The sequence below is a fragment of the Babesia microti genome, chromosome II (assembly GCF_000691945.2).
Source record: "Babesia microti strain RI chromosome II, complete genome".
In the NCBI taxonomy this organism is placed as follows: domain Eukaryota; phylum Apicomplexa; class Aconoidasida; order Piroplasmida; family Babesiidae; genus Babesia; species Babesia microti.
The window spans coordinates 139,186-164,551 of NC_027206.1; the positions used below are offsets into that span (position 1 = coordinate 139,186).

Below are 25,366 nucleotides of genomic sequence, written 5' to 3' on the forward strand. Positions count from 1 at the left end.
GTAGTGTTAGCCCTACAGTACATGATATGTGTAGATATGAATAATACCCTATAATTATTTAATCTCAACTAATATCGTAAAAATGGGCTCAAATCCTGAGGTTGATTTGCCTTCCAGCACAAAGGAGGTCTATATGCTGATCAATTCCAAAGAATACGCGGCAGCTGTTAGAAATATTAACAAATGTAAATAATATGTAACATAGACTTGAAATTATGGCCTTTTGAACAAGATTTTTACATTTCTAAGGCTTATTGTGAAATACAATTGTGTAAATATCATAATTGTCTGGCAACAATTGCCACTTATCATGGCCAATTATATAAGCCAAAACGCAAAAATCTTGGGGAGACAATAGCCGTAGCAAAAGACCATCTAGTGAATGGCATTTGCAAGTGGCTTCATTATGAACAAAGTCTGGCACTTTATCAACTGGGGAAATATAATTTAGCCTTAAAAGCTATAAAGGCATGCAAGGCCAATTCTCCTGTAATTGCTTTGCACAAGGAAATCAATTTACAAGACAATAGCTACTCCGAGTGTGATCTGGACGAACCCTTGGAAATTGCTTCGCATTTATCAGCAAGTGGACAGATAAAATATATGCATTTGTTAGCTCAGATATTCTTCAAATTAGAAAGCTACGATAAAGCTATTGCCATATATAATAACTTATTAGCCAACTCCAAAGATCAAGTAAGTATACTATATATTCTGCTCTTCATAAGGATAATCTGAGATTTAATATAACCTCTTTTACGGTTAATAATGTAGGAAATACTCACCAACAACATAATAGCGTCACAACTAATGAATTACATAAATTTTATTGGTGATAGCGACAAATTTAAATTGATGGATTCAGTACTACAAAAATATCTAGATTCTAAAAATATCAAAACCTTTGAATTGGCATTCAATGCTTCCTTGGTTCAGTCCTTCGGCGGTAAAGTTGATGATTCAATCAATTACTTGGATATGGCAGAAGATATTGCCAGTAAAGATATAGAATTTACATATGATTTAAATAAACACGAAATTATGAGTTCAAAAGCACATAGGTCCTATTTGAAGATGTACAACAAGGCTTTTGAGGCGGAAGCTTTCTATGAAATATTCCTGAAATATATAGCTTCTAATCCTCCAATAACAAATACACTGTTAAAAATGGCAACCAACATCCTTATTTACACAATGTAATCACGTTTTTAATATAGAAATATCGATTTGAAGCGTGATATGTTGTCATATATATCAAGTTGCATTTCCAGGGGCATTGGCCAATTAGAATTAACAACATATGAGGTAATCATACAAATTATTCAGTTGAAAAACTTTCATAAAAATATACTAACATCTATGTTACAGTTGGGTATGATCAACGAATTCCAACGGCTCCTGAGTGGCGTTAAGGCAAAGCACCCCAAACATAGCTTTATGACCCTTTTTATATCTTCTTTATATGTAAAAAAACACTAATTTAGTATGCCAAGAATAGTTTGAAAAAGTGCGAGCGAGTTCTTCTCATGCACACTAATGCTAATTTGGTGGATAACCAGAAAGAGACACTCGCCTTGATGACTTTAAATTATCTGCAAGAAAAATTTACTAAAGTCATTTCAATTTACAAGACTTCATGTAACAAGTTGCACAATGATTATTTGCACAAAGCTATGTTACTAGTTCTAAAAAGTATCAAAGAAATTAGCAGCAGGAATAGTGACAAGTGTGTTGATTATATGGAGACTATCATTAATGAATACTACAAAATTTGCGAAAAGCAATCCATTATTCCTTCTGGCAACAATTTACTAATAATTGCTATGTTATATATAAACGCTGATATGTATGAAAAAGCATCTGATGCATATAAGCAGATTTTGTTTGGGATTCAAAACTATGATCAACTTATTCTAGACCAAGCGGCCAGTGGATTAGCCTTTGTCGAATCATTTACGGACGATTACAAATTGTGGATATTAGACTTTGAAGATGACAAGAGGTCTAATCTCATTACCAAATTTCAGCAAAATATCTACGACAAGATCAAGTTTATCGGTAAGCACTGTGCTAATTTAGACAGTGAAAATTTGGAAATGGAAGGGATTGCATATATTCGCTCATGTAAAATGGATGCCTGTGATAGCGGCATAAAGAAAAAGAGGAGGAATAGAAAGAGGAGTAGAAAGAATAAGATGGCACCTTGCGTCTTGGCTATGGGACCACCTGACCCAGAAAGATGGCTACCAAAGCATGAAAGGTATGTAATTAAATTATTATTAGATCTGGGTTTAAGAAATCAAGAAAGAAGAAGAAGGAAGATTTTGTGGCAAGAAACACCCAGGGAAGTACTGCCGCGCCTTCTGCTGTCAAACCTTCAACGGCAAATATATCTACAATTTCTACGACACAGAAAAGGTATAGGCATTGGTTAACTCAGGAAAAAGAGACGATGAACACATAACGCACGATATTAGACGAATTTCATACGACAATATTACTAATAATTATGACTCTCAGTTGATAGTATTGATAGAATGAATGATGTAATATTTTGACAATAAATGCGCATGATTATGTTTTGAGTAAAATTTTCAGATTTTTATTTAAAAATCGCTACAAATTGGAGCACTAGTTAAATATTTAATAAACTTATCATTATTTCACATATATTTTAAATCATGTTTAAAACAGAAAATCCATAGCGTTATAACTCTTGCTAATACCATACGGTGGTTTTATAGTAAGCGATGTATTATCTAGGGTACAGTCTAGAATTTTTATATAAGTTCATATAGAAATAGTATAAATAGATTACTAGTTATTACCGACTATAAAAACATTTTTAATAGACATTTATCAAGACTTGCAAATGTATTACTTAAATTAGTTAATATATAAATGACGTAACAAAAACAGCAAAGATTCCGAAATAATAAAATTTACACAAGTTTTTATTCGTTTTAATCGAAAATTGGAAAATTATACATATAACATATACCATGACCACTGTGTGTGACGTCTAATTATGGTGTTTCTTTTACATATGTAAACATGTTGATTGTTAAGGAAACAAAAAATTACTAAATGCCATTTAATATAGAAATAACCACTATTAAACATAAATAGTCTCATTATGACAACGTCACAATCCAGATCCGACAAAAATAAAGCATACACATCGATTGCCCAGAAACAATCGCTAATAACATCATTTTTTGCAAAACCAAAATCAGTAGCCGTTAATAGTGATAATACTAATAAATCAAATGCCAAAGATATAAGTGACAATTCAGTCACAAAAAACGTGACCAACCAATCAATCGCAACTGCTGAGATTGTTTTAAGTACCAATTTAGATTCCAGCGAAGTAATTAAATCAGTAGTCCAAAATGAAGAACATAGATCTCCTTTGGATGATAATTCGGATATATATGCGAACATAGATTCAGATGACCGAATTAATAAATTATTAACTACAAATACTACAGATAGATCTATATTTCCTAACACTGTGAAACGGAGGATAATCGATGATAGTGACGATTTTAACGTCATAATCAACGACAACTTATCCAAAAAAACTGTTACAGATAGGTATTGTACTACAGATTGTATAATTGAGAACAATTTCTGGGATTCTGACCAATCTGATATTGAACTTGATAAAAATTCACTGATTGATACAACAGCTGACAATAATATTGTTGTATACGATCTTGACAAGTTTATATACTCAAATTCTACCTCCACTGATACAAGTAAAGCTAACACAATTGAAAGTAGTATATATTCAAGTGAATCTATGAGCACCCGCAAATCAATTAATGACGATTTAGAGGATTATAACAGGGAAAATGATGAAAAAAAATATTACTTGGCTTGTAATGCCAGCAAAATTTGCAAAATGTTTCGAGAATACATCGAAAATTATTACCTTTATTGCAAAACTTTCGTGTTTCCTCCCTGGATCCAGCCACAGTTTATCAAAGATTCATCCGGCCGCAGGCCAGATTGCACGTCTTATAACCCATCAACAATGCTTATTCCACCTCCAACTCACAAATGGATTAATGAATACCGAAATGTGCATTACACTCCCACAATGAAGCAATACTGGTCAATAAAGGCTACCCATTTTGACAAACTTGTTTTGTTCAAAATGGGCAGATTCTATGAAATTTTTTATATAGACGCATGTATAGCACATAAATTATGCGATTTAAGGTGGATGGGCAAAGAATCTAAACCTCATATTGGATTTCCAGAACAAAGTTTGCAATTTTATGCGTCAAAAATGGTAGCTTCAGGGTATAAAGTGGTTGTTGTAGAACAGATGGAGACACCAAAAGAAATGCTGGAAAAGAAAAAGGGGATGAAGTGGTCTGAAAAGGTGATATCAAGGGATGTATGCCAAATTTTATCGAAAGGCACTTTACTGCATTCCGCGATGTTACCATCGGAGTCACAACCATTACTATCAATTGCTTTTAAATCATCAAAGCCCATGTTTTTGGGTGATCAAGAATACTGTAATTTTGGTCTATGTTTGGTGGACGTTAGCACCAATAGCATTAACTTATCATTCTGTATGGATGACGAATCAAGGCTAAATCTTAGGACTACGTTGGCCCATGCCAACCCAGCTGAAATACTGTACATTCCAAGCAATGTAAACAGGAATGTTGTTGAAATTTTCAAGCGTTTACCCCTCAAACCTCAGTTATCGCTTTACGAAATCACAGAAGATGATACTGATATGGAAGGTATTATAGAAGACAATATTTCTAGTGCCTTAAATTCCATAAATAGTGATGGCACTGGAATATCTGAGGCGGATAAATCTCTAATATTAAGATCTATAATACTAGCATCAAAATACTTGGCAGATATGCAATTGGGGAACGTGATAAAATATTCAAATGTATCTATGCCAGATCAATATGCTACCAATCGGTTAAAATTGAATACTTGTGTTTACGATCATTTAGAAATGTTTACCACGACTCTTGGCGAAAAAAAGAATTCATTCTTCCAGTTCATTGATAAAACATCAACCGCATTTGGATCCCGTTTGTTGCGGCGTTGGGTATCTTCACCCTCCACTGATTTGGCAGTTATAAATTCTAGACTCGACAGCGTTGAGTGGCTAATGGAGAACCCCCAGATAAATAATGAAATTAGGACACTTTTATGCAGCTGTATTGATGTAGAGCGACAAATGGGGGCCATCAGCAACAATAACACGACAAAACGCGCAATCCAATTTGACCATGTACAGTCAAATCGTTTACTATCGTTCCACAAGTTACTAAAGGGCTTTGAACCATTTGAGGTAAAATACTATCAATTTAGTCGCTGAGATGTCTGATAAACGATAAAAATTCCAACTATTTAGCAACATTAGTGACACTGGAGAATGAGGGAGGGGCTTATCCGGATTTAAAGCCATATATTGCGCATTTTATGGACAAGCTTAAAATTGTTGATAAACAATGTTATCCCCAGAGAGTATTTAACATCTGATTTAGGGGTTTCACGAAAAATCTGACAAGGTTTTTGAAAGAATTGACCTAATTATCCAGCAATTACACAACGAATTGTGCAATTTATCTAATTCTTTAAAAACTGAATTAAAATTCGTACATTCTAAGTTCAAATACGAGGTGGAGTGTCCAGAAGCCTTGCATAAGAAATTATCAACAAAATACGAAATTACTTCATCTAGAAAGGGTTTTATTCGCTTCAGAACCCCACGTATACTTGCCTTTACCAATGAATTGGAGGGTACACATACAATAATTTAGACATGGAATTTGAACGCTGGGAGTGTTTAAACGACTATTTTAAATTATTAATAGAAGAGTTCACAACCTTCGCTCCTCATTTCTCCAAGGCCATCCAAATTGTAGCGGAGATCGACTGTTTAAGTACATTTGCATATCATGTTCTGTGCAATAATTACCTTATGTGCAAACCTAGATTATATCCTATGGAGGGGAAGCCTTTTTTGCACCTAGAAGATTCAAAGTATGCGTTTTATTTGTTATAAATGGTTTGTGGTCTATTTGTATGGAACATGATATTGTAAAAATTTGAGTTTGAAACTCAAATTTTTACATCTTTCCAATTAATGTGTTTATATATACATTCAATAGCTTTATTTATTATGAATAAATGCTTGTACTAAAATATTACGGGAATTTTCACTAGTTATACCAGTTGCTTAAAATTATTTATAATTTCTAAATTAGACACCCAATCATTGGATTTATAGAACCAGAATTCATTCCCAATAGTGTATGCATGAATTGTCATGATGAATCTAACATTTGCCTATTACTAACTGGACCTAATATGGGCGGTAAATCGACACTGCTACGGCAAATCTGTCTAATCACAATCATGGCCCAAATAGGCTCTTTTGTGCCAGGTATACTACCATAGATTACATAGCTAAAATATGCGAGATGACTCTTGTTGACAAGATTTTTACAAGATTAGGTGCCTCGGACTCTATTATGGATGGTAAAAGCACCTTTTATGTGGAACTGGAGGAGACTTCCTTGATGATGGAACAAGTATGTGCTTTGTTTATATTGCATATATTTTAAGCAAGATGTGTAATATATAGGCTTCACCTTATTCATTAGCTATGATTGATGAACTGGGAAGGGGGACTTCTACTTTTGATGGAATGGCAATTGCATCTTCATCCCTAATATACATAGCAAACAAGTTAGCGTGTCGTTGTATCTTCTCCACCCATTACCATCTAATTTGCAATGAAGCAAAGCTAGTTGATTCCATAAGTTTATATCACATGGCATCATCTATTATGAGTGGAGATGTGAAATTCCTGTTTAAGTTCACCAAGGGGCAATGTTTGAAATCTCAAGGGTTACACATAGCTAAATTGGCAGGTATACCAGAATGTGTTCTTAGGTAGGTGTGGTATCATTTAGTGTGGCACAGAATATTGCAGAATCGATGGAAATCAAAGTTAACCGTGAGTGCAGTGGCAACCAGTTGCTATCTGAGTGCTTGCATTTATTTACTAAAGGAGATTTATGCAGTTTGGAGGATTTGTACAACAAACATCGCAAATGATTTGCACCGATATTATTAATTGTAATAATTAAAGTATCTCGATTAATGTAGACTATAATTTTATTGTATTAATTATATTATAATTGACGTATTGTTGTTAATTTATAACGTTTAGTGATTAAATAACATCTTCAATAGATTTAGATGATTATGATAAAGTATTAAATTGTCTTTAAAATAAGAAATAAGGGTTAAATATATGAATATAACTTAATTATATTATTGATTGTGCAAATAATTGATAATTTCATATAATAAATAAGTTTAAATAAAAATTTAGTATATTTAATGCTATTAAATATGATATAAATGTATTATTTAAGAATTAATAAGTAAATTAAAAGTTAACAGGAAGTAACATGTATGATGCGATAAATATGTATTATCTAACATTAATTTTGATATTTTTGTATCAGAATAAGACAAATAGCACTAAATGTAGTTAGAAAACTTTAATTGGCAAACTGACAGAATAAAATATTTCAGGTTAGATAATAAATATGGATAAATATATAAATCGCGATTTATATATTTAACTAATTATTAATATCTAAATCGTAAATTTAGCACACAACAATAAAAAATCATGAAATAGCATGTAAATTATGACAAGTAATAAATTAGTGAAGAGTTGAAACTTTAAATTCAACATATCCTAGACTAGATAACACGCCAAGCTTGACACCATAATGCCTGATGATGGTTTGGCAGAATCTACCCCTGCCAAGCTGACCAGTCTCACGTTTGAATTAGAACGACATTACAAACTAACTGAAAGTTATTTTACAAGACTTGGTTATTACATAACCAGTGGTAATTTGTTTGGTGGAGATTTTTTGCTATACCGCGCCACTCCAGATACTTGTCACGCTAAGTACCTTGTACTGGTAGATAATTCTTATTGTTGGAGGTTAGTAACCAATCATATTGTTTATTTATATAAAATTTAGCGATTTATTTAATAATATAGAGACTTAATATCAGCTGCAAGAGTTGCAAACCAAAATAACAAAGAACTGCTACTAGTATTGCATCAATCATTACTCAAGGTAATTATTTTTATGCATATTATAATTATGTATGATTTTATAATCGTCACACTTTTAAGTTTCACATCGTTCATATTAATAATTAACATCAAAAACTTATGTAGGATAGAGAAAATTTAATAGTGTATTCAATAAATCGTGCGTTGGACTAGAGTGTCAGTTTTTTGACTAAGATAATAAATTTTTTGGCTAAGAGACTATAAGGCCCCGGGTATATAGTATAAATTTAAATATCAATAATCACTGCTAATAAATAACTGCAATGGGTAGCCTGAAACATATTGTACATAGGAGAGTTCACTTGGAACGTGGCCAAAATGAACATCGAAAAAATAAGTTAGGACCTCTTGAAAAGCACAAAGATTACAAGCGTCGTGCTGAGAGATATCATTTGAATGAAAGGATTATCGCAAGGTTGGAGGAGAAGGCAAGAATTGCCAATCCTCAAGAATTTAACTTTAGTATGACAAAAAGCCAAGTGCAGGATGATGGAACGGTGCTTATTGATAAAAAGGCCAATCATAATGAATCAAATATTGTTGATAAAGAGTTAAAATATGTAGAATATAGATTGAATTTGATGCGTAAAAAGGTGGATAAGGATCTACCATTTGTTGGTACAATTTTCTCCAACAAATCCAAAACCATACCCAATAATAATATTACATCATCGAATAACAATAATGATATGACATTGGACGATGATATGCCCCTTGATCAAATCAATAAAAAAAAACCAACTGGAGAGATATACAAAAAACTATCAAATTCCCTGGACCAAATAAATAAGTTGGTAACTATCCGTGACAAATTAATTGAACGGAAAAAAGTTATAGAGTCGAGGGATAAAAAGATTCCAATTCTAAAAGTCTTAACCAATGCTCAAGCGGTTAGGATACATAAATTAGCCCCGGAAAGGAAGAGATAACTTTTACCAAACTAACAACATAAGTTCATTATATATTCAATTACTATAATTAAATGATATTGAGTAATTAACCAGTCAAAAACCCCCCCCTTGACAATTGTTCCAATGTTGGTACATCCACTGCCAATTTACCTGTTAGAGATCCCTGAGTCTTTTTCATTTCCTGAATAATGCTTGTTAGAAGTGGTTTTGAATCAACTTTGTAATGTTTAAGCAACATCTGATCCACACGTTCAGCAGTATCCTGTTTCCTATCCAATTCCCTAATCAATTGTTGTGCTTCTGGGCATGTTTTATCAGAAAATACTAGAAGTGATAAAGCTTCTTCGAGATTTGCTTCGAGTGATACATTATCTTTTATACAGGGAACTAGTTCTGTTTTAGCAAAGTTGAGCGATTCCAATGCGTTGTTCTAGATTAGTTTGTCATTATTTATTTTTAAAATTGCATGAAAGCTTACCTTTTGTATCAAATGAATTAAATGATGCTGCTTGAGTAGGAATGTTATTTCATAATTAATTTGCAGAATTTCTGGATCCAATTCATCTATAAGTTCAATTGCATGAGTTACATCACCAGAAAGGATGGCTTCAGTTATTTTCTTGCGGAAATTTATCGGCGGCATGTCAATAGTTGCTGGATTAGCTCGCGTAATTTATTAAGAAATTATTCAGTGAATTTTATGGTTTATTGAACGCCATTATTAAGTATTCAATTATTATAACAACAAGACTATAGTTACATTAGCACATATGCCATTATTGTGTTATGGTTTGTCAGAGCAAGGATGACTGAGCCAATATCGTCAGTGCACGTAGGCTCAGTATTAGTGGCAACTCATCACACATAGCAAATATTGTATTAAACTAATCAAATTTATTCGATCAATAAACAATAAATTATACACATAGATATATGAAAATATATTGATAAAATATCCACGATAGATTTATTATGCATTTGCTACTTATTTATTATTAAATAACTAAGAATAGATACATAAAAAACAGAGTTATTCCAATGTTTGAATTATTATTCAAAATAAAAACAAAATATTTGTTATTTAAAAGAGTTGTCCACCAACAGTTACAACAAAGTTGACGATAAACACATACATTATTTAATTAATGTACGCTGTATTAATCATTTCAAAAAAATATAGGAATGACCAATTAATTATTATGATTGACCTTTTAAAACTTAATCTTACAATTAATCAAAGCATAATATAAAATAACCAAAACAATTAGTAATTAATGCATATGGTTCAATAGGCAATTTATTCAATGACAAATTAATATTACATAAGAAATTTTAAATAACAAATTTATTATTCAGTTATGTGATGATTGATTGCAAAAAAGTAACACAAATAAAATTTGGCTAAAAACTCACTGTCCAAATGCGATTCCTTCCTAAAACAAACCAACGTCTCCTCCAGTGCGTTACAAATAAGATAATTCTCGACCACTGCCTGCAATTCATCGTCAGAAACATTTATTCCTTGAACTGCCTTAGACCATACGTTACTAAATTAAACTGTGCCTACATGTCGAAGGTAGATTTTGAGGAATCAGATGTTTCAGTCATCACCCACAAACCTTAAACTTTCTATATTTGTGCAAAATTAGAAATTTTTACAATATTTGGTAGTTTAGTATGGAAAGTATCCCAACAGGGAGTTTAATGTTATGGTATGTGGCATAGGGGATCTTTGACCCTATTTTGCAACTCCTGTAGATACGTCATTCGTCGTTGGCATGTACCAATTTTAGGTAATTACATTGTTATTGTATAAATAAATCCAAATTTGGCCTTTATATATTAAATTATATGGGACTGATTCAGGAGTGGATTGCAATTCTAATCCTCGACATAAACAGGCACTATCAAATCCACCTCCAAGATCCCGTGGCGTGCCTAAACATTTATCACCTTATATTTTCAGTAAACAATACCCAAAACATCCATACTGGCGTACAGACGCTATCTTCCTGTCAAATTCATCACTCAAATATAGAATACAATCACGAAGACATTAGAAAGTTGTCTAATTACTCAATTTATCAATAATTATTACAATAAATCACCAATAAAATTATTCACTACAAAAATTATTTAAAGATTACTATAGAAATAATTACTTATTAATAAATTGATAAAAGCGGATAAAGACAACAAATCTAAGCCCAAATATCATCCAAATTTTGCTAAACTAGTTAAATGGATGCAACATTCTCAGCATGCCTGACACAGGCTCTGGTCGCTGAGGATAAACATTTGCTTGAAAATGCCTTAAAGGTAACCGATTTGACAGCGATTACCAAGACAGTAGAATCTTTGCCATCAGCACTAGCATTGTCATTATTGGATAATCTATGCAATAGCATTAGTATTTCCCCTTATAGACTTTATAGCCGCGAAGGGTGGATAAATGCCATTTTAAGTACACATTCTAAATACCTAGCTTCAGATCCAAAGGGGAGAGAGCTGCTTAACAAACTTCGACAGACATTGCTAAACCGTCTCAGCTCTACTGAATGTTTACTGAGGTTAAAAGGCAGAGTTGATACCATTGTGCTGCAATCGAATGTTCATAGAAACAACCGCACACTTATTGATAAGGATAATGAAGAGGCTTTTAAGCCGCATTTGACTTATAAAGAAGGAACTAGTGGAGAATGATTTTTTTTGTAACTTTATTTGATTATTTCTTATAATGATTATACACGTGTATCATTTATTAGTATAGGGACACCATCATGAGTATACCATGTAAATGTATGTTGTACCTCAGTTAACCACGTGTATCCGTTCTTTTCATAACAAATTGCCAATTAGTTCCATATATCAATTCATACATCTACATATACCATTATTTTACAATGGAATCAATCACAATTTTAATATCGCAAATACGAATGCCCTCAATGCAAATGTTAATAGTTTTTTCTACAATCCTGTGAATAATTTTTGTTCCAAAAGATTATTTTCCACCATAAAAAGAGCAGAAAGGAAGATGAATAGAATCCAAGGCAGCGTGTTAAGGATGAGGAGAATGGCTGGGCGACCTGAATTCCATTCTATAGACCGAGATCGCCATGGGCATATCATCGAACCTACTGACGTATTTATGCTCGTACTTACTACATCTAAAAACAATGTACACGCGCAGATTGTGGATAGGAGTAAGAATTACAAGACAATTTTTGGATCGTTTGCAGGCAACGTTGGTTTCCACAAGGCAGAGCGTAAAACCGAAAGATGTGCGTATAGAATTGGCGAAAATATTGCCAGAAAGTGTAGAAGATTGGGTATTTTTGTTGTAGATATTAAGTTCAGGAGGGTCATGCGTATAGACGCTGTACTACAGGCAATTCAAGCGTTAGGTCTTAAGGTTAGACAACTTATTCACGAGCCTAAAATACCAAAGACAAGTGCCCATGCTGTTAGACCCAGAAGGAGAAGGAGGGTATAAACTTTAACCTAGTATATTTTGTTGTTACAGATACAATTTCCCCCATCAAAATCAAACAAGAATAGACTAAATTGCTATATACATAAACAAGTAATTATGTTAATGGTTATTATAAAATTAATTATACAAATATCGAGTGGCATTTGAAACACATAAGTTTGTAATTATTCAGCCAAGATCAACTACTGGAGGGCGAATCTATAGTTTCATTGTAATTTTCGCGATTACCATTATTTTTGTTATAGTAATCTTGAATTGCATACTTAATGGCATCTTCCGCTAACAAACTGCAGTGAATTTTCACAGGTGGCAGTTTAAGTTGCTCTGAAATGTCTGTATTTTTGAGTTTCATTGCTTCATCGCAGGTTTTACCCTTGATCAACTCGGTGGCAAAACTGCTGCTGGCAATTGCTGACCCACAGCCAAAGGTCTACATTAGCATATTATGTTCAGTTTAAATCATTAGTTGGACATATCAAAAGCATTACAGAGTAAATATGTAATAATATGTAGGTTATTTAACGCCATTTTAGTTAAATTATAAATGATTTAACAATCATTTATAAGTATAGTATGTAATGGATAATTACCTTAAACTTAGCATCACAAATGACACCATCTTTGACCTTAACCTGCATTTTGATAACATCTCCGCAGGCTGCTTTTCCAACGATTGCAGTTCTAAATAAACAGTTACGATTACCCTACTGATGGGTCTGATTTATCGAGGGAACCAACGTTCCTCGGATCCCTAAAATGGTCCTTCACTTCAGGTGTATATCTACGATAACTTGTATACAAAAAACTACTTTCCCAATGCCTAAGCAGTTGGGATTGGAAAATTTTCATAGCTAACAAGGTCACAGGTATCTACTGAGGGAGCCATTAGTGGGGTAACAACGATATGGACTTTAGTGTTTCTATGGCAGAATCGACGCAATCCCCAGCAGGAGTACCACAAATCTTTTGGTATATCACACCCTTCTCCAATGAATCCAAGTAGTTATTTACAAGAATCCACTTACATTTTTTGAGCGTCCTACCAATGTGTATCACATCCACTCTTACATTGTGTTTTGCCAAATTCCTAATAACAACGATACAGCATAGTATTTCCTGGTAGAAATCGTTATTTACTTGTATAATCCCATAATTAGTCATAGTGTTATAGTACAAAATGTTGAATTCCTTGGACATACGCAAATAGGCGAATTGGCCAAAAAGGAGTGTCAAATTGCTCTGTATTTCATGTTTAATAGATTGCGTAGATAGTTTAAATTCTTTAGATTGGCTTTCATGCTGGATAGTGAAGGTGATGTAAGTTTTCTTGCTCCTCTTCATATTATGGTACCCATAGTTTAATTCGTAATTAATTACTAGCTTATATAGTGATAAATTGGTATACAGCTTAGGATTGGAATTTTTAATTTTTCCGTCCAAAATCTAACTATAATTGTCTCAATAACATATTTTAGTACATCATGGTGCTAGTCACCATTATCGGGTATATATGTACCACCTGGTATATATAGTCATGAATAATACCCAGATATATATTTTTATAACCAATTATTCTACTTATCAGGAAAAATAATACGTTACACTAGTAAATCCTTATCTCTTGCTAGAAGTTCATAATTGTAATTCAAAAAATTGTATTTCAAATAAAATATTAATAAGAGTTATCAAGTGATTAATCAATAAACTATTTACTTTGTTCAATTCGTTTCACTCGTCCATTCTGAGTGAAAATTGCCGCTCCTATCCAATCTCTGAAATCCGTGGGCCCCAAAATAATCCCTCTGCGCCTGTATCAAGTTCGTAGGCATCTTGTCACATTTGAATGAAAGAAAATAATCCAAACTTGATGAGATTGCGTGGGCAGAAATGTTGTACTTATGGGCAATCCTTACGGCCTCTTTCCATCTGCTCAAATTTTGTAGCATAATCTCAACAATGCTATGTAATAACTAATATGCTTACTTCTCATCCATGAGCAATGATTGCTGATGCGATTTAAGTGCTTTGGCTATTATATCTAGTAGTTTAGATCGAATTATGCAACCACCTATGTCAATATTGAGTTATTTTTTAAAACATTTTTTAAAAAATAACTCAACATAATGCATGTAACAGAACAGTACCTTTCCAGATGTTGGTGATCAGTGAATGGTCTATTTGCCATCCGTAAGACTTATCGGCTACGTCCATCAACATGAATCCCTGGGCAAAGGCGCATATTTTTGAACAGATTAAAGCAGATAATAGAATCTCTTCAAAATTTTTAGCATTCATGTCAATTGAAGAATATTCAGAGGAAATTTCGGAAAATGCGATGAACAATTTATATCTAAGATCCCGAAGCAAACTTATGTTACGAATGGATACGGCGGCTGCGATTGTAGGACAAGGAACAGCCAAGTCAAACGATTCTTTTACACAAATCAAGCCGGTGCCCTTTGAATTAGCTACATCTAGCACCGAATCCACTAGATAATCTAAGTAATGTATAGTGCTATACTATCAGTAAAAGTGTCTTTGCACATAAGTATCTTAGACGTAATTTCGAGTAGATAGGACCCTGCAATAGTTTTCTGATTCCAATCGCTAAATTATTTAACTGAATTACCTTAATTTCCTTGCTATTTGGTCATTATTCAACTTTCCCACCCGTTTAAATAGTTCATATATCTATATTAAACAAATGTACGATTAATATCAAAAAAAATTAATTAGTAGACTAAAAAATTAAATAATATTAGGTCACTTACTTCGCTTATAATCTCCATTACAGCATATTCTATCCCATTATGAATCATTTTAACATAGTGTCCACTACTGCCAGATCCAACATATGCAATACAAGGGTTACCATTATTCTGTATTATTTATAAAAAATTAATTCAGTATACACAAATAATTAATTTGACAATATATTTATCGTACTTTAGCAGATAATTTGGAAAAAATATCGATGATGGCTGTATAGCCATCTTTGTCGCCACTTGGCATTAGACAAGCGCCGTTTAATGCGCCTTCCCCTCCTCCACTTATGCCCATTGATAAATAACTAAATAAAAAAATCTGCCTACATGACCCCTAATGAACGTAAATCCGTCATCCTTTTTTCAGCGTTTTGATAATACTCGTTTCCTCCATCAATAATTATATCTCCGTAACTAAGTTTAGGTTTCAACATAGATAATAGGTCATCCATAGCTTTACCGGACTAAATGAATAATATCTTACCGGTATCAAAATCAATATTTTTCGAGGTAGCGATAATGACTGAACAAATTCCCCTATATCAAGATGAATTGTGATGTTAGAGGCAAATTCAGATGTTTTAAACATAGAATCAGTGCATGACTCGCTAAGTGTCCAAACTGAGACTTTATAGCCGTTCCTTGCGGCATTCAAAGAGAATCCTCTACCCATTATACCCAAACCCATTATACCAATATCACAACCCATGTTCATTTTAGCAACACAAAGAAATCGGATAATAATAGCACTACAAAATTTCCCAGCAATTAATTCCTACGCATCAATTGTCATTATATTACTGCGTAAATACGAATTATTTGGTAACTACCAAAATAATTTAAACTCAGCAGGTTAAAATTGTTTGAGATGGGCTACTAGCGATCCATGCTCGCAATATTCCTGCCTACTAATCCACATGTCATGGAAGCTTGGCATGGATGCCAAAATTGATCCTCCAAGCCAGCTAGAAAAGCTACGTTCACTATTTCTAGGAGGTGAAGATATCTTGAGCCTCGTCCACATCATCACAGTTTCGTCGTTCGGTATGAAACTAGACATTTCGTTCACCAGTCGTTCTTGTAGACCTATGTCAGCCTTTTCAATTATTTTGTGAACATTTTTGGTAGCTAAACCGAACATAACACCATTTAAGATATAATAGTTGTTAAATAAGTATTAAATAACAGCTATAAATTAGACAATAAATTTTAAATAAAAACACAAATATTTAATGGATTCAATTAAACATATATTTGAGTGATCATTATACAGTAAAATTTTGTATCATTTTTTTAAAGAAAAAACATTGCAAAATAAAACATTTAACCAATAAATTTGTTGATACAATTTACCAATGTGAAATTATCAATAAACAGATTATATAGATATATCTAATTCATGGCATATATAGACAATATATAAGGTGCGATGAAACAGTTAAACGAAACATAAAAATTGTACCTGTTGTAGACGTAAGCCCTCCAGTTATGAAAATGTTTGCGATTAAATCTCTGCGATATAAATCTTCTATCTGATAATTTACAAAGTCCACTATTTGCGTATGGAGCCCCTTGTATGTATGTCCATTTGGGTCGCTTATTCCAAATTCTCGCATCAATTCAGTACTATCTGTGAATATCAACTCTCCAACCTGGTTCATTTGCCATACCTACCGAGTAAGTTAGATTGGTAACATCGATATTGGTACCATCTGGCAGTGTATGTGTTATGTTGGACAATTTCTTGATGTTCAATCCTTCTATTGAAGAGTTGTAGTTAGGCTTAATTTGTGATACACCACATAAAGTTTCACGAAGCTCCTTTACTAGTCCATGTACATAAACGTTATGCAATTGATTTCCATTGTTGTGGCAATTTGAAAGTATTGCCTGATCATAACCCTTAGCCACCAAATTATGATTGAGCAAATCCTCACAATTACCATCTAAAACCATGTTGGCGAAGCAAAAGTCAAGATAATTACCAGAAACGCAACTCTCTACCACAGAATTGCCTGTTAATAACCGTCCATTAGAAACCGCTGCAAGTGAATTCAACCTAGCGCCCAAATCAATTATTAAAGCAGTCAATCTGCCAGTGGAAAAGGCAGATAGTACAGCTGATTTGCTAAAATATACCCCTGGACTTCCGTAATTCTCAAATAAAACTTCGGTAAAGTTTTCCCGGTAGTGCTTACAATCAACATTCGGTTCACACAACATCAGTGGCTTATTGGACAATTCACTAGCATTAGACTCACAATTGATGGAATCCAAACAGCTTAATTTGGAATCTATCAGATTTAAAGACTTACAAACAGAGTTTGCATTGAACTCCAGTTGATCAGTGCCCCAAACCAACCTATTTACTGCGGCAGATTGATTGTTTACATTAAGAGCTCCATTTTGGAATTCTAACAAATGATATTCATTATCTATTTGTAGGAGATACGAAGGTATTATGGCATCAGGAGTATCTTTACCGTATTGACCATATTTAATAGTACTTGCACCCACGTCTGCTACTATGGCACCGACGTAGGTATCACCAAAGTACATACTGACACACCACATATCACTATAGCAATAATTTAATACTTGTAATGCAGACTAATAAATATTTAATCAACCATTTAAATTAAAAATAGTTATGCAAATGACGGCTATCATTTGGACATCAATTAGAATGCTTGAGGAGATCCTCTTCCACCTCAGACTGAAAGAGTTTCTTTATAGTTTCTGCTCGCCTCTTTGCGAACTCAACTGCCTTATTATACTCATCGGGCCTAATCACCGGTACCCAATCTTCGCTGTAGGCGTTGGAGAAATCGTTTATATCGTCTACATCAAAGCCTGCTGCCTTCATCTTATCAATATTTCTCTGGTCTCTTCGTTTCCTATATAAGCTTAATCATAATGAATGTACATTATTGATGACACTAATTTTATACAATCAATTTAACGCTCATTATTTGCAAATGGTACCGAGTAGACACTAAAATACCTTGCATATATGATACAATCACCAATTTAAACATTTAAGCATTATATTTTCAAATAAATATTACGACTCATGTGCATACAGTCACAACAATCGAATAATTTCATCCACTAATCTTAACACGATATCATGGAAATATAATTAATGGTACGTGTAAATGAATTTATATGTAAAATAAACAATTATCGACTAATTAATACATGTGAAGTGAAATAAACCAATTTCATAGTTATATAAGCAATAGTTTACGATTATTTATGAATTAATGAATAACTACACATCTGTTTACGCTTAAAATATGCAATATGAACTTAACATAGATATCAACTAGTATATATGTAAACAGATTTACATAAACAAAGACAAATCCATTATTTTTAACTTAATACATTACATTTCTAGGTTATATGTTGGTTTATAATTTAATAAAACGTACCTGTAGGCCTCCAACTCCTTCTCATATAACTCCTTCTGGGAGTATGGAAGATCTTGTATAATAGAATATTCCCTGAGCTTAAGCAGCACCCTTGTCATATTCATGGTGCGCCAATACAGTAATCTTATACTTTTCAAGCTCCTCTCTGGATATAAACCACACTGATGCACTTTTTTGTGCAACCCCATGAACTTTTTTAGTAATTCCCTCTTATATCTAAAGTCCAATAATCGTGTATGTCTTTGTAGTATATAACATGCAGTCACTAAATCTTCCTTCTCGACAGCTGTAGCAAAATCTTGATTTACCTGATTGTACTGTTCCTTAGTGTACCTAAGGGGACGCGACATCAAGGGATTTATTCGTTTTATATCAATGTGATTTTTAAATTTTAGCCGTGTAGATAAATGCTTTGGTGGCTTCAATTTTTGAAAGTTCCACAAAGCTCTCTCGAGCTTTTTACGTTTCGCCTCAATCATCCTGCGCTGAAGTGTCAAAGCCTTATCAAACTTAATTTCAGCAGGTAAATCGGCTAATGATCCCATTAACTCTACGTAGCTCGGATGCTCCTCAATTGGAGCCTTTTCACCCTTGTAAAAATCTCTCTTCTGTGGGTTCGGCACTGGATCTCCTGGGACTTTCCCGTCTACCAAATTATGATACCTACAAGTCTCCGTTGGCAGTTGGTGGATAACATGTTGTAAAACATATCGGCCAACTAGGAACCTTAATTGCTCATCAATTTTTTCAATTTTCAAATCCGGATACTTGAGCACCTTTTTCAAAACAAATGGCAGCGAATTGACCAGTTTATGACAGTCCACCCGGGTTAGCACATTTGGATTATCCCTTAATATGCGATAGATAGTGTGGAAATCATCCTGCCTAAAAAAATAATCCAACTGCTTAAGTAGTACTTTGCGGTCGTAGATTCTGCCATAGAGATTATCTATATTCTCAATATTAATGCCAGGGATGGAGCTGAGCCTCGTGTTGTAGTTGATGAATGAGGGGTCGTGTGAACGTAGTATATTTTCATAGTCAAGAAAGACCTGCTTCTTCAGTACGTCCTTGGATAAAACAGGTGTGGTGATGATCGGCTTCGCATAACACTGCCAACTATTACGTGCGAAGTTGTTGCTCACGAATCCGTAATAGTTAGTGCGGAAATTACTGCGATATAAAGGATGAGTATATTTTAAACGCGTTAATTTGGTTCTTACGTTACTAAAAAATAGCGCTATCGTACATATGATGTAAAACAAGCACTGTAAATTACTGCACATTTATAAAAATTGTTTCACATCAATTTGAGACATTTTAGTCCAAATAAGAATTAGAAATCATATAGACATACAATAATTAACAATACATATGCTAAATTTAAATCGATGGTTGTGTAATTCCACATATTATCTTATCATGCGGGCATACACTACAGTTCTATAGCACGTAACATTGTATACATATACTATCATGGAAATGTGAATCTGATTTATCTAATCAAATCATATTCCTAATATTTGAATGGTATAAACCAACATTATGATACTAGGAGTATGTATTTTCTTCTTAACAGTTAGGTAGACTCATGATGATGACCACTGAGTCTAGCATCTGGAAATTCAATATTTTGTTCACACATTTAAAGCTATTTTATATAGAATAAATATTGAGTCAATTATTTCTTCTGCTTGATTGCATAATTGTGTTTTTATCGTATATTCGCTATGCATCATTATTTTCATCTAAAATGCATGCAGATTAATCACAATAATTAAACCGTTATGGAATTATTTACACACCTGACCCTAAGCACACTCTTAATTGTATCCATTTTCCAAATAAACCTACTAACAAACTTCATCCAAGCCACAAGATTACATAATAGCCACAATGACAGTGCTGATGGGGACGATATAAGAGATGACAATGGGGACGAAACGATTAATGATGTTGAATCAGATGATGGATATACTCATTATGAAACAGATGAAGATTTATATGAAGGAATAGATGAAATATTTTTGCAACGTGACAGTCCCAATAGAAAATATGGATGCAGCGTCAAAAACGCAAAGAAATTCAAATGCGAACATCCATCTATGGAGACAGAAGATGATTCTTGTTACATAACAGAACTTTGTGCCATTTGGGATGGAAAAAGGAATGACTGGCTTACCCAGGAAGAGATTGAGAATGCCTCACTCAAGCAGTTACCCAAGGAAACCACAACTGAAGCAGAAGAGAATCTAATAATACCGGAAGATACAGATAATGATGAAGATGATGAAACTGTATATAGTGAAACTGAAGATACTGATGTTGATGAATTTGTTGCGCAAGATGAAGATATATACCATGAACTAGATGAATTATCTGAAGATGGGGATGATAAATCTGACTATAGTGATGTCATAAACCCGTATATTCACACACCTGGCACTGATGATGAGGATAATGCTGTTGGCCCTGGTGATAAAAATAGACGTATAAATAACCATGATATTGACTATAATGATGACAGAGATAATCCAGATGATGAAAGTATTGCTGATGGTCCAGGAGGCAGTATACCTTCAGTGCCTAGAAGGGAAGAATTAGAGGATGATGAAAGTATTGCTGATGGCCCAGGAGGCAGTATACCTTCAGTACCTAGAAGGGAAGAATTAGAGGATGGCGAAGAAGATATGGAAAACAATAGGCGTTATCATGGGCCCGAGCATGAATTTGAAGAGATAATACCTGGTAATGATAGGCCCGAGGATACCTATTCTGAAGGGAATTATGACAGAGATGATCTATATAATGATGACAGAGATAATCCAGATGATGAAAGTATTGCTGATGGTCCAGGAGGCAGTATACCTTCAGTGCCTAGAAGGGAAGAATTAGAGGATGGCGAAGAAGATATGGAAAACAATAGGCGTTATCATGGGCCCGAGCATGAATTTGAAGAGATAATACCTGGTAATGATAGGCCCGAGGATACCTATTCTGAAGGGAATTATGACAGAGATGATCTATATAATGATGACAGAGATAATCCAGATGATGAAAGTATTGCTGATGGCCCAGGAGGCAGTATACCTTCAGTGCCTAGAAGGGAAGAATTAGAGGATGATGAAAGTATTGCTGATGGTCCAGGAGGCAGTATACCTTCAGTGCCTAGAAGGGAAGAATTAGAGGATGATGAAAGTATTGCTGATGGCCCAGGAGGCAGTATACCTTCAGTACCTAGAAGGGAAGAATTAGAGGATGATGAAAGTATTGCTGATGGTCCAGGAGGCAGTATACCTTCAGTGCCTAGAAGGGAAGAATTAGAGGATGATGAAAGTATTGCTGATGGCCCAGGAGGCAGTATACCTTCAGTACCTAGAAGGGAAGAATTAGAGGATGATGAAAGTATTGCTGATGGCCCAGGAGGCAGTATACCTTCAGTGCCTAGAAGGGAAGAATTAGAGGATGATGAAAGTATTGCTGATGGTCCAGGAGGCAGTATACCTTCAGTGCCTAGAAGGGAAGAATTAGAGGATGATGAAAGTATTGCTGATGGTCCAGGAGGCAGTATACCTTCAGTGCCTAGAAGGGAAGAATTAGAGGATGATGAAAGTATTGCTGATGGTCCAGGAGGCAGTATACCTTCAGTGCCTAGAAGGGAAGAATTAGAGGATGATGAAAGTATTGCTGATGGTCCAGGAGGCAGTATACCTTCAGTGCCTAGAAGGGAAGAATTAGAGGATGATGAAAGTATTGCTGATGGTCCAGGAGGCAGTATACCTTCAGTGCCTAGAAGGGAAGAATTAGAGGATGATGAAAGTATTGCTGATGGCCCAGGAGGCAGTATACCTTCAGTACCTAGAAGGGAAGAATTAGAGGATGGCGAAGAAGATATGGAAAACAATAGGCGTTATCATGGGCCCGAGCATGAATTTGAAGAGATAATACCTGGTAATGATAGGCCCGAGGATACCTATTCTGAAGGGAATTATGACAGAGATGATCTATATAATGATGACAGAGATAATCCAGATGATGAAAGTATTGCTCATAAAAATGGTAGTGAAGATGACTCAAGAGAGAATCTAAATTTAAATCCTTCAGATACTAGAGATATACCCCGTGTAACTAATAGTGGTGATATGGCTGATAAAGGCCCCAATGGTCAAGATGATGGTAGGGATGATATAGGTACTGGCCTTCACGATAGTAGTACCCCTAATGGAAAAAATCTTAGGGGTGACAATAATCAACCAGATGATGATCAACCTGAAAATATATCTGACGATTCAACTCCCTCTGCTGATGATTTATATGAATTGCCCAAACCATATGATCAAAAATCTGATCAAATTGAGCAAAAGAATAGCGCCAAAGATAGAAGAGCCGATCCACTTGACTATAGTTCGTACCCTTCCAAATACAAAAAATGTCTACAGAATTTACGGCTATTCAGGGCCCAAAATAATTGCCTCAAGGCAAAAGTTAGCAGGTCTACTTATCGCAATTGTATTAAGAATAGAATCACAAAGTAAACTATTACTACTAATTATACAAACGTATTAAATAAGCTGTTCAATACAGCCTTATCATGTGGTCAATTATTTAAGATATTATTTTTACATCTTTCCTCATGTACTAAATGTGCTATGGTACATTTTAGTTCTAAAATGCCCAACATGTTCTTAGACGATGTACAGTTTAAATAGTTAAATACACAACTACTGTATCCTCTTAGCAATTCAATTGCTGTGCCATTCAAATTGTGCAACTCGACGCTCTGGATAAGTTGACCACACACTGTAAGCATATCCACTTTTGTGAATATTACGTGGAAGGGTATTTTGTAGCTTTTTAACATTTCCCACAATTCTATGTCAAGTTCAGTAATCCCCTTCCTAGAATCCACCAGGGATAATATGCGTTTCAAACTGAGTGATGTACATGAGTACTTGGTGGCTCTACTGAGATATTTTTCTATCAATTTGTTCCAAGTATTAAGCGTTTTCTGGGTTAATGAGCATTTACAAATTGACCCTTGGCAAATCCGTATCCTGGTAAATCAACAATTGATAAACTATTATCCAGATTGAATGTAAATAAGTGTCTAGTACGGCCCTATATCACAATTTAGCTACTGGTTTATCCGATACTGGAGCGTAAGTAGGCATGTTAAGCATTTTGGCATTTGACATCTAAGTTATTGTTTAAACTATATTTGTTAATAAATAGTAATAATTTACATGTTTTTGCAATGGATGTTCAAGGGGAACGTTGTGTATTAGTGAATTTATTAGGCTAGATTTTCCACAGTTTGACATGCCCATTAGAGAAATCTATATGAAAATATATGAAAATATATACTTGTGGAATTTTTGTCACTTTCATATAATCTATAGTCTCAGATACATAAATAGGTTGGGGAACCACTTGTTTCATAAATAATCGTTTAACAAATAATTGCTAAATGTACCCAAAACATACCACATTATCGCTTAACCAAATTGGGACACTATTGGTGTTCGGTACATATATATTTACATATGGCCTGGCCAAGTATGGTATGATCATATATTTAACCGCACAATGTAACGGCCTACAATACTTATACCTCACACGTAACGCAGTTCTAACCCATAGTATATACTAATAAAATAAAATCAATATTATACATTATGAATACACACATTGTATGTGCTGAAATAAATATGTGTACAATCGTACAGACCTTGAACACAAGCATAATGTTATATTAGAACTTGAACTAATTTTCTGAACTATTTATTCGAGGTTTTTTGGTCGAAAAATTCAATTCACCAAACTACAAGTTTAAGGTTTAAACTAAGCAGAGCTCATTCACTCTTCTTCCCCACTATCTTAGCTGCTCGTCTCAAATTACGTAGTTTACAATAAACCAAAGTTTCCTTCTCCTTGGGATCAATATTCCTTGGAGCTTCTATAGCTGATTGCTTTGGTATTGGCATTATACGCTTGAGATTCTGCTTCTTAATAGTCATGTTTTTGATCACATCTTTTGGGGTGTCATTTGGAATCCCAGCAAAACCTTTCTTGGCGAATTTCTTCCTGGGAATCATCACTAACTTGGATAGATATGTCTTCAACCTGTCAACGTTCAAATTTAAGCTTTCCTGCGAACGGTTCACCCGTCTATGGTCAACAGATATGCCGATACTGCGAGCCACTTTACGGCTAATACCAGCTGCTTTAAGTTCTTGTAAGGAAAACCCACGGCCGTATCTAAGCTTTATGTTGTAGCGTTGGGTGGGAGGGCGAACGATCGGACGGAGAAGACCTACGGGCCTAAGGCCATTTCTAGCTAACTTCTCTTGTCTTGCTTTTCTACGGGATGATTTACCACCAGCTTGGCCAAATTTGGTCTTGACATATCTCTGCCAACATTTGTGAAGGTGTACATTAGGCAAAACGTTATTGTGTTTCATGTTTAGACAGTATAATATAAAAATTAGAACTTGTCTCCAATTTCAAAATAAACTCTATATAGGTTAATATTGGAAGAACGCGATACCAAACACTATTGGGATTGGTAGCCAATAGACCTATAAGAGTATTTATATATG

At 34.2% G+C, this 25,366-nt stretch overlaps 16 protein-coding genes across 16 annotated transcripts; 8 read left to right on the plus strand and 8 right to left on the minus strand.

The window, feature by feature from the left end:
- Positions 83-2,456, plus strand: BMR1_02g00415 (hypothetical protein; the record flags this gene model as incomplete). The annotated part of the gene is made up of 9 exons (XM_021483055.1): positions 83-185; positions 206-696; positions 775-1,196; positions 1,218-1,305; positions 1,327-1,464; positions 1,485-2,058; positions 2,080-2,260; positions 2,284-2,418; positions 2,441-2,456. The coding sequence occupies 9 exons, from the start codon at positions 83-85 to the stop codon at positions 2,454-2,456; spliced, it is 2,148 nt and encodes a 715-aa protein (XP_021338021.1).
- On the plus strand, positions 3,137-7,110 carry BMR1_02g00420 (DNA mismatch repair protein MSH6; the record flags this gene model as incomplete). The annotated part of the gene is made up of 8 exons (XM_012792405.1): positions 3,137-5,335; positions 5,356-5,511; positions 5,532-5,787; positions 5,808-6,030; positions 6,255-6,433; positions 6,457-6,581; positions 6,635-6,945; positions 6,966-7,110. The coding sequence occupies 8 exons, from the start codon at positions 3,137-3,139 to the stop codon at positions 7,108-7,110; spliced, it is 3,594 nt and encodes a 1,197-aa protein (XP_012647859.1).
- On the plus strand, positions 7,800-8,311 carry BMR1_02g00425 (conserved Plasmodium protein, unknown function; the record flags this gene model as incomplete). Its single annotated transcript, XM_012792406.1, has 3 exons — positions 7,800-8,020; positions 8,081-8,159; positions 8,264-8,311. The coding sequence occupies 3 exons, from the start codon at positions 7,800-7,802 to the stop codon at positions 8,309-8,311; spliced, it is 348 nt and encodes a 115-aa protein (XP_012647860.1).
- A 110-nt stretch (positions 8,312-8,421) lies between these two features.
- On the plus strand, positions 8,422-9,087 carry BMR1_02g00430 (UTP11, U3 small nucleolar RNA-associated protein 11; the record flags this gene model as incomplete). Its single annotated transcript, XM_012792407.1, has 1 exon — positions 8,422-9,087. One exon carries the CDS (start codon positions 8,422-8,424, stop codon positions 9,085-9,087), a length of 666 nt encoding a protein of 221 aa, XP_012647861.1.
- A 67-nt stretch (positions 9,088-9,154) lies between these two features.
- Positions 9,155-10,677, minus strand: BMR1_02g00435 (Glucose-induced degradation protein 8 homolog; the record flags this gene model as incomplete). The annotated part of the gene is made up of 4 exons (XM_012792408.1): positions 9,155-9,499; positions 9,548-9,723; positions 10,483-10,616; positions 10,637-10,677. 4 exons carry the CDS (start codon positions 10,675-10,677, stop codon positions 9,155-9,157), a joined length of 696 nt encoding a protein of 231 aa, XP_012647862.1.
- Positions 10,784-11,129, plus strand: BMR1_02g00436 (U3 small nucleolar RNA-associated protein 5; the record flags this gene model as incomplete). Its single annotated transcript, XM_012792409.2, has 2 exons — positions 10,784-10,862; positions 10,936-11,129. 2 exons carry the CDS (start codon positions 10,784-10,786, stop codon positions 11,127-11,129), a joined length of 273 nt encoding a protein of 90 aa, XP_012647863.2.
- A 181-nt stretch (positions 11,130-11,310) lies between these two features.
- Positions 11,311-11,772, plus strand: BMR1_02g00437 (hypothetical protein; the record flags this gene model as incomplete). The annotated part of the gene is made up of 1 exon (XM_021483056.1): positions 11,311-11,772. One exon carries the CDS (start codon positions 11,311-11,313, stop codon positions 11,770-11,772), a length of 462 nt encoding a protein of 153 aa, XP_021338022.1.
- Positions 11,773-12,106: 334 nt separating this feature from the next.
- BMR1_02g00445 (hypothetical protein) lies at positions 12,107-12,565 on the plus strand (the record flags this gene model as incomplete). The annotated part of the gene is made up of 1 exon (XM_012792410.1): positions 12,107-12,565. One exon carries the CDS (start codon positions 12,107-12,109, stop codon positions 12,563-12,565), a length of 459 nt encoding a protein of 152 aa, XP_012647864.1.
- Positions 12,744-13,414, minus strand: BMR1_02g00446 (nitrogen fixation protein NifU and related proteins; the record flags this gene model as incomplete). Its single annotated transcript, XM_012792411.2, has 3 exons — positions 12,744-12,995; positions 13,156-13,246; positions 13,269-13,414. 3 exons carry the CDS (start codon positions 13,412-13,414, stop codon positions 12,744-12,746), a joined length of 489 nt encoding a protein of 162 aa, XP_012647865.2.
- A 36-nt stretch (positions 13,415-13,450) lies between these two features.
- On the minus strand, positions 13,451-13,906 carry BMR1_02g00447 (conserved Plasmodium protein, unknown function; the record flags this gene model as incomplete). Its single annotated transcript, XM_021483057.1, has 1 exon — positions 13,451-13,906. The coding sequence occupies one exon, from the start codon at positions 13,904-13,906 to the stop codon at positions 13,451-13,453; it is 456 nt and encodes a 151-aa protein (XP_021338023.1).
- On the minus strand, positions 14,284-16,045 carry BMR1_02g00455 (6-phosphogluconate dehydrogenase; the record flags this gene model as incomplete). Its single annotated transcript, XM_012792412.2, has 9 exons — positions 14,284-14,524; positions 14,549-14,633; positions 14,710-15,063; positions 15,087-15,172; positions 15,195-15,256; positions 15,337-15,444; positions 15,512-15,635; positions 15,658-15,794; positions 15,815-16,045. 9 exons carry the CDS (start codon positions 16,043-16,045, stop codon positions 14,284-14,286), a joined length of 1,428 nt encoding a protein of 475 aa, XP_012647866.2.
- A 138-nt stretch (positions 16,046-16,183) lies between these two features.
- On the minus strand, positions 16,184-17,904 carry BMR1_02g00460 (Actin-related protein 4; the record flags this gene model as incomplete). Its single annotated transcript, XM_021483058.1, has 3 exons — positions 16,184-16,416; positions 16,793-16,982; positions 17,005-17,904. The coding sequence occupies 3 exons, from the start codon at positions 17,902-17,904 to the stop codon at positions 16,184-16,186; spliced, it is 1,323 nt and encodes a 440-aa protein (XP_021338024.1).
- A 103-nt stretch (positions 17,905-18,007) lies between these two features.
- BMR1_02g00465 (conserved Plasmodium protein, unknown function) lies at positions 18,008-20,053 on the minus strand (the record flags this gene model as incomplete). Its single annotated transcript, XM_021483059.1, has 2 exons — positions 18,008-18,227; positions 18,768-20,053. The coding sequence occupies 2 exons, from the start codon at positions 20,051-20,053 to the stop codon at positions 18,008-18,010; spliced, it is 1,506 nt and encodes a 501-aa protein (XP_021338025.1).
- On the plus strand, positions 20,555-23,302 carry BMR1_02g00470 (hypothetical protein; the record flags this gene model as incomplete). The annotated part of the gene is made up of 1 exon (XM_012792415.1): positions 20,555-23,302. One exon carries the CDS (start codon positions 20,555-20,557, stop codon positions 23,300-23,302), a length of 2,748 nt encoding a protein of 915 aa, XP_012647869.1.
- Positions 23,303-23,364: 62 nt separating this feature from the next.
- BMR1_02g00475 (GTP-binding protein) lies at positions 23,365-24,338 on the minus strand (the record flags this gene model as incomplete). Its single annotated transcript, XM_021483060.1, has 8 exons — positions 23,365-23,547; positions 23,569-23,698; positions 23,720-23,775; positions 23,796-23,885; positions 23,906-23,962; positions 24,011-24,103; positions 24,132-24,230; positions 24,252-24,338. 8 exons carry the CDS (start codon positions 24,336-24,338, stop codon positions 23,365-23,367), a joined length of 795 nt encoding a protein of 264 aa, XP_021338026.1.
- BMR1_02g00480 (large subunit ribosomal protein L13e) lies at positions 24,620-25,228 on the minus strand (the record flags this gene model as incomplete). Its single annotated transcript, XM_012792417.1, has 1 exon — positions 24,620-25,228. The coding sequence occupies one exon, from the start codon at positions 25,226-25,228 to the stop codon at positions 24,620-24,622; it is 609 nt and encodes a 202-aa protein (XP_012647871.1).